This window comes from Gymnoscopelus microlampas (genome assembly GCF_963454915.1).
Source record: "Gymnoscopelus microlampas genome assembly, chromosome: 13".
NCBI lineage: Eukaryota > Metazoa > Chordata > Actinopteri > Myctophiformes > Myctophidae > Gymnoscopelus > Gymnoscopelus microlampas.
In genome coordinates this window covers 23,709,011-23,721,036 of record NC_139950.1, presented here as the reverse complement: position 1 = coordinate 23,721,036, position 12,026 = coordinate 23,709,011, and the positions used below count along the sequence as shown (strand labels likewise).

General features: G+C 42.5%; 1 protein-coding gene across 2 annotated transcripts in view; it reads right to left on the bottom strand.

Annotated features, from left to right (window-relative positions):
* slc8a1b (solute carrier family 8 member 1b) overlaps nucleotides 1–12,026 on the bottom strand; it is a 162,253-nt gene that overhangs the window by 39,562 nt on the left and 110,665 nt on the right. The window contains exon 5 of one of the 2 annotated variants that reach the window (XM_084077278.1): nucleotides 10,534–10,643. In XM_084077278.1, coding sequence (XP_083933404.1) covers nucleotides 10,534–10,643 — 110 coding nt within the window. Of the gene's footprint in view, nucleotides 1–10,453; nucleotides 10,644–12,026 lie in introns of those variants that run through there. The other variant, XM_084077279.1, reaches the window with a different exon arrangement.

The window sequence follows — 12,026 nt, the reverse complement described above, 5'->3', positions numbered from 1 at the left end:
AGTACTGGCCCCTTTTATTCCACGTAAAGCACTGCCCATGACACAATATTTTGTCACTGTAATTCCTAGCTATATTCAAGGACTCATCCATCGCTGTACTTTTTAATCTAGATTATTAGGTATTAGCACATGCCTTTCTCTCTCTCTCTCTCTTATTTAGGCCAGTTAATTACAGAATAATTGGGAATAGAATTCCTGGGAAATGTCTGTTCAGTGGGAATATATCCGATAGCATTTCATCCTTGAGTGCCTAGAACTACACTGATTAGTATGCATGTATTTATTTATAGTGAATAAACACTTTAGATGTGAAAATAGGCATAGGGAAATGATTTGTTCTGAATAGATATAGGATTTATATAACATTCAGAAGCAAAAAAAGAATATTCCATGCTTCACCCAGACCTGACTCTCTGGCAAAAATAGCAACAGATTGTGGCGTGGCAAAAACATGCTGCAGCTCACGCTGCCAGTGGATTAAAAGACTGAATGACATGGTTGCATGTCAACTCACAGAATGCATCTGAACCGCTTTAAGTGGACACTGGCCTCAAGGGCAACACTTTATGATGCACCCTATGATGCATTACAGACCCGACCTTTAAGTAAAGTGTTACCTGGCGGTTTTAATGTGCTGTTCCACTGAGTTTATAATGCGTCATGGCCAGAAACCAGCAATTATCTTACTTAAATTATATTATAAGTTATAATACTTCATAAACCTTGTTATAAGTTGTTATGCATAATTACAAACCTTTATAACAAGAGTAATAATGCCCTACAAGTGCATCAAATGTAGAAAGTTGTTTGGCAAATAGTCGTAGAGTGGGAAAAAGAAAACAAACAAACACAAACAAAAGCATTTTGTGGGGAGGTGGGTTGGGGTGGTCCTTGAGGATCGCTCGAAATAAGCCAGAACTGCCAATATGCCACAAGAACTCAAAAAAGGTTGAGACCCACCGCCTTAACATCCTCCCCTCCCTCTCTATCACAGTGAACAGTGTGTGTGGAAGATGTGGGGTGACAGCTGCAACAGACTGGTCAGCTCCTCACAGCCTGTCAGCAACCACTGAACAGGAGCAGAGCAGGCTGGGGAACTTTTTACTGCCTGAGCTGAGCTGTGATGGAGAGGAGAGTAGAGAGCCTCATCATGATTACTCTATAGCTCCATAGGAGAGGAGAGGAGAAGGACTGTCAGGCTATCGGGAAGGGTCGAGTCACGTTCTACACAAGTGGAGAGGAGGTCGGCTCTATAGGAGGAAGGGAGGAGTTTAGGGATGAGGAGGTGAAGATCTGTCACTTTCGCTCCCTTACACACACACACAGTGAAACTAAGAGTTTCTAGAGAGACATAGGGCCCGATTCACTAAGCTGTTTACGCACATATTTTGAACGTAAAGGAATTTGCGCAACTTCCCATGTTAGTAGTAAAATCGTGCGATTTTTTTGCGGTTTCTGCCGAATATATCCGAGTTTTGGGTGGTTATTTGCGGTTATTTTTGCCCTCAAAACATTAAGTTGGGTGTCATGTTGGGTGTCATGTTAAAAAAAAAAGTTCCCGTTTTTTTGCGAGGCCCCCCGTAGCGCGGGGCCCGGTGCGGCCGCACCGTTCGCACCACCATTCCTGCGGCTCTGTCTGATTCATTAATCTCTTTCTGGTTAATTTTGCGGGAGGTCCGTTCTTTCTCACGTCTGCTCCGAGGCTGACTTACATGCGATCAAAGCTTGCATATGTCTTTAGAAATGCTTTATTCTTCATGCAAAATGAATTACGTCCTCAAATAAAAATATGTATGTGCCCAACATTTGTCAACACATATATATAAAAAAAGAAGAAATATGTCAAACAATGTATTTTCTTGTAGCCTATACATAATATAGACATGTTACACATTTAACCAATTTCTATTTATTTTTAGGCAATCAGTTTATCATTTATCATTTAGAGCTTGAATTATTAGGTCCCTCAGTGTCGGCCGACTCAGCCAAAGTTTCATGTAATGATGAAAATAGACTATCATGCCTTAATGTCGCTGGGCACAGACGCACCTCCAATGTCCGCGGTATTAATTTATAATACCGTGGGCTACTGTATATTGATCACATGATTGCCACACACAAGAGCCTATAAGTCTTAACATCTGATGAGGAAATCTGTGTCCAGAATAGATCCATTCCCCATTCCGACGTAGGACAGTGATATAGGCTATTAATCCAAAGGACGAATTTCCCCTCAGTAATCATTAAGGCTCTGGTCCATAATCTATCCGATAGCAGCATGCTAGTATGCCCTGCTTTTCACCACAGCAAACGTGAGCAATGTTCAGTAGAAAAAGCTTAAATATCCTTTCGTTTTTGTTTTATTAGCCTATTATTTGGTGGTGGGATTAAACTTTGTAAACTTCTAACACGTGACATGAGAGTTGGCTATTTACTTTATAAACGTAAACGTTTAATCACATGAGGGACTCGCTTCCACTGATCTACAAGTTGTCATGTGGTGGGTCGAGGCGCGTTATAAGCTGGTAGATCTGTCCCTTTTGGAGTCGCGGCGTTTTTCGACGGTGGTTTCCGGTTGCCTTTTATGGTCTTAAATGGGGCGTGGAGCAATGCAAATGATCTCCCACATGAACGCGCCTCTGACCTTCCGGCAAAAATGAGGAACAACTGTGATCCGCACATTTGAGGTATTTACGCACCCCTTTGTGAACTGCACGTCGGTTTTTGCTTTAGTCACTTTATTTACACGTTATTTACAACCAGCTTAGTGAATCGGGCCCATTGAATAACAGGAGAGAAGGGGGTGAAGGGACAGAAGCCTGAAGTCTGACATTGGCTGCGGTGTCCGTGATTACCAGGGGGAGGGGATTCAAATTTCCCTAAACCAATCACAAAAGATCCACGGATCCGCCTACATTTGACGTCATCGCACAGCTTGTTTTAGCAGATATTCGCTGATTGGCTTGTCGTTAGACCACCCCCACCTCCGACTCTGATTTGACAGGTTTTTCTTCGACCATGAAAAGCCATAGGCTCACATTATGACACCAGACCAAGGGGAGCAGTCCACTCAGAGAGTGGGCGGGGTCTATGGTCTGGAACCAGGCTAGGAGAGAGGAGTGGTCTAACTGTAGTCAGTTCATCCCATCAGCACAACCCGGTGTCATGCATTATAATTGCCTGCATAAAAATATGATTATGACTATGAATGAAATGAGTGACATTAATAACTGTGACAGTAATTTCCAATAATTGTCAATCAACTGGAACATCAATGGTAAACACATTACTTGGATAACGACATGACATGAGTAGATTAATCTACACAGCTTGTTGTCATGTACCAGAGTTGATTAACATTGTTCAATGTTGATAATAATGTCCTCTGTGTTGATTCATTACACACTCATACTCATCTGCGGTATACAGCAGGCAGGCTAGCACGCACGCACGCACGCACTAATGTGTTATTTACTATTCATTCCACAGGTTTCAGTGGTCTTGTTCATCATTTACATGTAATTACACACTAATTACTTAGCTAGAGTAAATAGATTAAATATCCACCTTGGGCCACACCTTATAGTGAGTCATCCCTCACTCTCACACACACGCACACGCACACACACACACGCGCGTGCGCACACACACACAGGCACACGCACACACACATGCACGCAGGCATACACACGTAAATGTTCAATAGAGTAGGTCTTTTTCATCAAGAATAATTGATGTCAATTATAATTTTAATGCTAATGTTCAAATAAAGTTAAAGTTCAAATTCATAACACTCACACACAGCAAAATCCTCAGCGTTAACTCTGTACACACAGAGTTAAATTAATACTGAGTATTTTACTGTGCAAACAGTCAGACACGCAACCTAATGTTGCTGCTGGCACAAACCTTGTATCTCCATATTTAGACTTTTTAAATTTAAACGAATGCCCTACTTCACCGTACAAGAGTGTCGCACGAAAGCTTCAAAATAGATACGACGCGTTGTGAGCTTGTAGATCGTCTATTTTCACTACTTTAAAATGTTTTTTAAAGAATAAAAAGGGAACGGTTTTGGACATAAAAGGTTTCCACCGACAGCGTAGATGAAGACAGGGTACAGAGGACCAGAACAGAGGACACTGCTGTCACACAAAATTTGTCACATAAACAGAGACATACTGGCATGTATGTGTGTGTGTTCATCTAACCACGCGTGATGTGTGCGTATATGATTGTGCATAATCATGTGCAGCATACAGTACTGCATGCTGTACAGTATGTGTGTACATTATGTGCATAGAGTATGTGTGTGTTTCACATTGTTCTGTATCTGTAAATGCATGCTTGATGCTGCACTTGTACACGCACGCACGCACGCACGCACGCACGCACGCACGCACGCACACACACACACACACACACACACACACACACACACACACACACACACACACACACACACACACACACACACACACACACACACACACACACACACACACACACACACACACACACACACACACACACACACACACACACACACACACACACACACACACACACACACACACACACACACACACACGTCTGCCTGTGTTAGGACATGGGGTTGGGACTCTGCAGGGCCTGTTTTGTTTTTAGCTGCGTCCGTGTCCTTGATGTTGATGTTACAGCATGTCTCCTATGTTTCCTTGCTGCTACAGCATGTCTCCTATGTTTCCTTGATGCTACAGCATGTCTCCTATGTTTCCTTGATGTTACAGCATGTCTCCTATGTTTCCTTGATGTTACAGCATGTCTCCTATGTTTCCTTGATGTTACAGCATGTCTCCTATGTTTCCTTGCTGTTACAGCATGTCTCCTATGTGTCCTTTATGTTACAGCAGCATGTCTCCTATGTGTCCTTTATGTTACAGCAGCATGTCTCCTATGTGTCCTTCATGTTACAGCATGTCTCCTAAGTGTCCTTCATGTTACAGCAGCATGTCTCCTATGTGTCCTACCTACGAGATGATGCCATTCCTGTAACACTGCAGGGTGTCACGTTTGAACTCTTTTATGCTTCATTGTGGAGCTAAATAAGCAGATCTACAAGCTCAGATCAGCTTGCAGATGACATTTTTGGGGGATCTTTGGATTTTATTTTTGACAATTTAGCGATGTCGGGTTGAAAGTGGTTCACAGCTTTGTTGCTTTGGACTCCAGAGGAAAAGATAAGACACCTGCCTCCCTCCCTATCAGGCTCATGAATACAGCAAATCCAACACTTGATAAAGAAGTGTAAATGTCACATTCAGGCCTGGTTTAACACAGAGATAGATCTTCATTATCTCTATGGATCTATATCCCGACACGGAAAAAAACTCTGCTCAAAGCACAAGCCCCCCAAAAAACACCTTCTTCCTCTCCTCTCTCGCTCTGAAGTCGTGGGCAAATATTTGAAGCTCAATGGGAGATCAAATAGAGAGATTCTAAAGACTATTTGATTCCATCTCTCTCACTGTATGCTGACGAATTTATGTTAACCCATTCAATCCGGGAACGCATCTACACATGTCTTCTAAATCCTAACTGTTTTCTGAAAAATGTTGCTACATCAGTGGTGCTCAAACTTTTTCATGTCAAGGACCCCCAAAAGGATATGTATTTGGCCGCCGACCCCCATCTTAAAATATTTTGTTCCAGGGACCCCCAGAGGCAAAGATTTGAGTTACAAATGTTTGCTTAAGAATATATATATATTCAAAGATTTGCAAAAAAAAAAATGTGCAGATCTACAAGATCATAGCACCTTCAGTTCACATTCAGGTGTGTCAATCAGCGTGTTCAGGATTCGGTACCCAACATTGTGTGGGGTACCACAGGCTCTTTCTCTCTCTATTTCTCTCCCCCCTCTCACTCTCTCCCATCCCTCTCCCTACTGTATGTCTTGCTGATCAAGCTCTACCTCTCTCTCTCACTGGTCTTGCTCTGGTCTGACGCCACACACTGAAGAAACTGCATCCTAACAATTTGCACTGATGCTAACCGAAGCTAAACAACGGCGATATGCACCGACATCGGGCATGCATACGGGTACACTTGCCAATTTGCGCAGATGTCGGGCATATCCACTCACAACTTGAACTTTATGTAGTGCATTATGTACAATGTACATTATGTACATTGTAAATAATAGGCTGATACAGAGGTTTGGGAATATGTGTTTTTTAGGTCAGTGGTTAAAATAATTTATGATGGTTTACATTGTGGTTTTCATTGTACACTAATTTAGATCTGGGACAGCAGGTGAAGGCTAAAAACAACCGGGCAACGTCAAAACCTTCCAACAGTCAGTCAGTTAGAAGGAAAAACTAAATTAAATTGGCCCTTCATGATATTAGTCATCATATGTCAACTTGGATTAATAGTGTTCTCTTGTGTCAACACCACTTGCTAAGAGCTGTTCTTACTGTGATGCTAACAAATGTTAACAGAATGAGACAACCAGCTAATAATTCCACACAGCTGACAGAACACTGGCTAATGTTGCACAGCAACACACATTGGGTAAAATAAATAAACAAAATCCAAAGACTTAAAATAGCTGTCATAATTACTGACTAACCATTTTTTTTTTCATCAGGGTAGTGTGCATTTTCTGCAATTAATCATTCATCTTTATTGTGTACATTACAACTTCCACAGATGAATCTATTAATTAACGGTCAAAAAGGGATTGTTTGCTCTGATAGCTGACTGGAAGTCAGCTGAAGATAGTTCAACAATGTAAGATGCTTTAATTTGTTGTCAAATTTGAACCTTGCACAGTGCACACCACAAGGCGGTCAAATATACCAATCTGAAGGATCTGAACAACGAAGCTCTACAAAGCAATTCTGTTTACCATCATATTTCACAAATTCATATGCACATAAAAGCCGCTATGTGTAAAAGCAGTTCACACACAGACACAATGAAAGTCTGGGGAGGGCTAATTTAATTTGGCCTCATTTCACTCCGGGGAAAAACCGCAGAACTTCCATAAAATACAGTTATTAAAACAGTGTATTTTTGTGTGTGCGCGCGCGTGCGTGTGCACATTCTAGAGTCTTTGATCCCACCAACACCTCATCAAGCTACTCTGACAGTGTGTATACAGTTGTGTGTTTGTCTCAAGGCTGTGTGTGTGTATTACGAATGGTTTATGTTCCTGTGGTGTGTGTATACTACATGTGTATGTGAGCCAGTGCTGTGTGTGTGTGTGTGTGTGTGTGTGTGTGTGTGTGTGTGTGTGTGTGTGTGTGTGTGTGTGTGTGTGTGTGTGTGTGTGTGTGTGTGTGTGTGTGTGTGTGTGTGCGTGCGTGTGCATGTGCGTGTGTGTGCGTGTGCATATGTGTGCGTGTGTGTGCGTGTGTGTGTGTGTGTGTCTGTGTGTGTGTGTGTGTGTGTGTCAATGTGTGTCAGTGTGTGCGCGGGCATGCTGTGTGTCCCAACGGTGTGTTTGATCTCCTGACAGTGTTAATGTGATATCCAGCCTTCTGTTTGATCCCCTCATTACCATAAACACTGCTGAGTCCTGCTAAAGCACACATCACTACCAGTACACCAAGAGACGTCCTGGGTTTCTGTCAAACAAACAGTCTGATTGTGTGTATGAGAGTATTACTCATGTCTAAATGTAGTAGCATTTGTGTAAGAGAGATCTGGCATCTCTATTTTGGGCAAAAAACAAAGATTTTCTAAACTTTTCAGAAATGAAAAAGAGAGAGAGAAAATAGCTAAAATAATCAAAAGTTCAGAGTTTGCAGATCTGCTTTTTTTATGTGGCACCGCCAGATGACAAAGTATAAAATAGGGTTTAAGTGGTTAAACTCTAAGAGCATCATATTCAAGATCAGATCTGCACTGGTCTGTGCAAAATAAGGCAGGTCACCAGAGCAGTGTTTTGTCCGAGTTCCAAGCAGGCGCTAGCAAAATTTCAGTGCAGAGATTCCCAAGTATTGTGAGCCAAATTTGTTGTGGTTGGATGTGGCATTCCTGATGTGCGTGTGTCAGCAATATTCCACTGACAACGTGCACGTTTGCCTAATGACAGCCTTATTTAAACTGCAAAAGGATATTACGTCCCACGTAGAGTGGACAGGGCTCACAGAATAAAACAGTGATATACAGTCAAATATAAAAAGCTATTGTGGGTTCGTGTCCATTTTTATTAGGCCCAAACGTTTAGGCTGTTAGCACCAGCTGTACAAGTTCCACTGCTGTGTCAAACTTGTGAATACATCAATTCTGCTGCCAACAAATATTAACATTACCGCCCTCAAACTAGACTCCTGTGCATGAATGTGTGGGTGCTAAAGAGACAATAAAATGTATGTAACAAATAGAGATACCGTAACTGTGCGTGTGTATGTGTGGTTGTGTGTTTGTTTGTCTGACAGTAGATGGAGAAGACAAAAGGAAAATATGACACTACAGCCTGACTGGGCAATGAGCATCCATGATGAGGTAATGGACACAAACGTTGAAAAACAGATACTGGTGAATGCATGTAACCGCGCACACGCACGCGCACGCACACGCACACACACACACACACACACACACACACACACACACACACACACACACACACACACACACACACACACACGGACAGTGGATACACATTGTCATGCAAGCAAGCATATACAGTACATGTGCATGTGCGCGCACACAGACACACATCACAAGCATATTAGGAGAGTAAATAAATGGAGAGCGGCGAGGATGAGAGAACACAGAAAAGGAGCAAAGAAGAGAAGGGGCGAGGAGAGGTGTGACTCTCACTGAGAATTATTGCAGACCTCTGAAAATGATCAGAGGAGAAAAGAAGGGGGGGATACATAGCTTGCAAGAAAACAGTCAGCCGGAGAGTAAAACAGAGGAGGAGAGGAAGAGCTCCTGTGTTCAGCTGAACCCCAACTCAACAGGCCTGCCGACAAAAACAAAAGCGAAATAAACCCAACACTGGGGGAAGTAAATTTGGTGGTGGTGGGGGGGGGGGGGGTGGCCATGGGGTCACCAAAATCAGTAGGGTTAATCCTTGCTGAGCACAAGTTTCTTGGCAATCTGCCCAGATTTTGAGATACTGTGTATGCAAATGGCAATTGTGGCCTAAGGTTGGCGCTAGAGTAAAAGCCATTGGGTTACTAGAATCGTTGGATTCGGTGGTTTAGCAGGTTTCATGGCAAATCGACCCTTTTTTCTTTTCTTTGAAACGGACAAAGAGCGGAGTAAAGAAACAGCAAATAAAAATACGAGTCAAATTGAGGCCACGCTGTTGAAGGAATTCTGCGCCTATGGTATGCGCCCTAACCATTCAGCTATCAGGTCACCCCTGCCCATTTGATTTTTAGATATATTTTGTGTCAGTAGAAATGTAGTTGTAAAGGTTGTGCAAGAGGAAAGCCCATGGGGTTACCAAAATCAGTAGGGGCCATCCCCTGGGGTTCATAAAGAATTCCCTGGCAATCTGCCAATGGTTTTATAGAAATATTGTTTGGGACCAAAGTGGTGGATGGACGGACGGACGGACAGATGGATCGTGGGGCTAAAAAGGAAAAGGAGGAAGGTTTTGGCCCCCTCTTGCCTTGGCAGAATTCGAGTTTGGCAATTCTCCAAAGAGAGCTGAAAATATCTATATGCCATTTTTCATTAAACTGTCTGGACATAGACTAGCAGGCAGGTAGTGATTTATTCCCTGTGCTTTAGCACACATAAAAACCCTTAAATTGCTGAAGTAATTTTTTCGGCAAGGGTGAAATGACGTTCCCTCTATTTTTAACATGCTGGTAGCAGGTAACGTTCTTGCATTGACTTGTCATAGGAACAGCTGCACTGCATGAACATGGCCCGAAATGTTGACTCTTTGGAGTACAACTCTATGGAACGTTCTTTCAGGGTTCTCTGAGGAACAGGTGGGGCAATTCAAACGGAGTGGTATGACTATGATGTATACATATGGTAAGTGCGTAGGGAATGGTTCCAATAAGGGATAAGGAAATGTGTCTGTGTGTGTATCTAGTGGGTGTCGGGCACTTATAAATTAAACATACCGCCAGGTTAGGGAAGGACACAGCCGTTTAGGGCACTTTAGACAGTGTGAGATATACAGATACACAGTAGCACTTAAGGGAGGTCTTGATATTAAAGAGTCTAGGAGGGGATTATGGCACTTGATAGAGAGACAACCGAGGGAATTAGGAGACTTTAAAGTGTGGAACTACAGTAATTAAATACAATGGCTTACTGTATGTTGTTTTTAGTTTCAAAGTGAACTTAGATACACTCAGATGTTTAAGGCATAGATAACTCACTAACACTGCTGTTAGTGAGAGGAACACTGTACTTTATCTGAGGTCTAAGTACAGCCTAACAAAAAGGAAAGGGGAAAAAAAACTCATCCAAGCAGTAAGAACTTTACAAGGGCCGGCTGCCTGTTGACTTGGGAACCAATGACATTACAGCATAGGGTGCATTCTCAGTGCTGATTGGCTGTCACACCTGTCCATCCCACCCTGCTGCGTCTCCATTGGGGGGTCTGTAGAAGGACGTAGAAGGAGGCCAGCTTATTGTACTCCTCCCGGTCTAAGATCCTAATGGTTATGGTCTTCCTGTATGACACACACACACACACGCACACAGACACGCACACACACAAACATGCACACACAAGGATGCATGTATGTATGCACAGACATGCACGCACACATACACAAAGAGACAAATAGAGGGAGGTGATGAACATGCATGGTCAAAACACAATGGATACAGGTGTACGCACACAAGTGCACAAACACACACAGACGCGCTCGCACACACACAGTAGGTGGCGGTAGATGGGGGTCTTGATGCACGTGCACCGTCACACTGAGGTGAGTCAGACTCAGAGCTCAGAGTTCACACAGGGGGTCCGCAGGGCGAGACCCCCCCTCCCTGACCTTTGGCGTCGTTGGTCTCGATCAGACGAGGCTCTCCGATCTCCAGGTAGAAGGTCTTGTTCTTCTCGTACTCCTCGTCGTCTATGATTCGCACCTTGATGATTTTACTGAGGACGGGAGGAAGGCGTGGGGAGGAAGAGGAGAGGAAACAGAAGAAGAAGAACAGTAAGGAAACGACAGGTTGGAAACCAGAAGAGAGCCACAGAGCAGAAGTAAGCAGAGAGGCTGAGCCGTGCTTTTCACAAGAACAACCAGTGATGGACAAAGTGCTCAAACCCAGTGCTTGAGTCATGGTAGCCTATGATACTCCTATTCAACTATTACTCAAGTACAAGTACAAGTACAAGTTGCTCAGTCACATTTGGAGTACTTACTTTTAATTAAAATGACAAAGTTCAGTTCCTTTTTAATATCAATGCGTTACTGTATAAAAATTTAGATATTTTCCCCAAATAATTTAAGATTTTCCAGATTATTTTTTTGACAAAATATAAATAATATAAGCTCTACAAGCTTGTATAGTGGATCTGCTATTTCACTACCTTTGAAATAGGGCTCAAGAGGATAATTCATAGCGTACTTTTTCCCTTCCTAGAAACGTAGTAGAGTCAAAAGTACAATGTTTGTCTTTGAAATGTAGTGAATGTTACAAGTATCCAAAAATACAAATACGTAATAAGTAAAGTACTGATACGACAATTGTTTTTACTTAAGTACAGTACTCAAGTAAATATACTTAGTTACTGTCCACCACTGAGAACATCACACATCTCTTGTGAGAAACCAGACATCCTGAACAGGAACATGCAGGAGACAAGAATTCCCTCAAAGTTCAACAAATGGATGTTTTCTACACAGCTAAAGTGTAAAAATGGACCTATATACACAAGTATATATCGTCAATGTCGAGCAGATCTTATCTCTATATTTTAACCTTTTATGTTTCGTTTCGTAAATGAATGCCCCACTTGATCATACTAGTGCCACACAAAAGAATACAAAATAGCAGAGCTTGTATCCTGAAAAGTAACAGTTTTGGACAGTTTTCCACCCGAT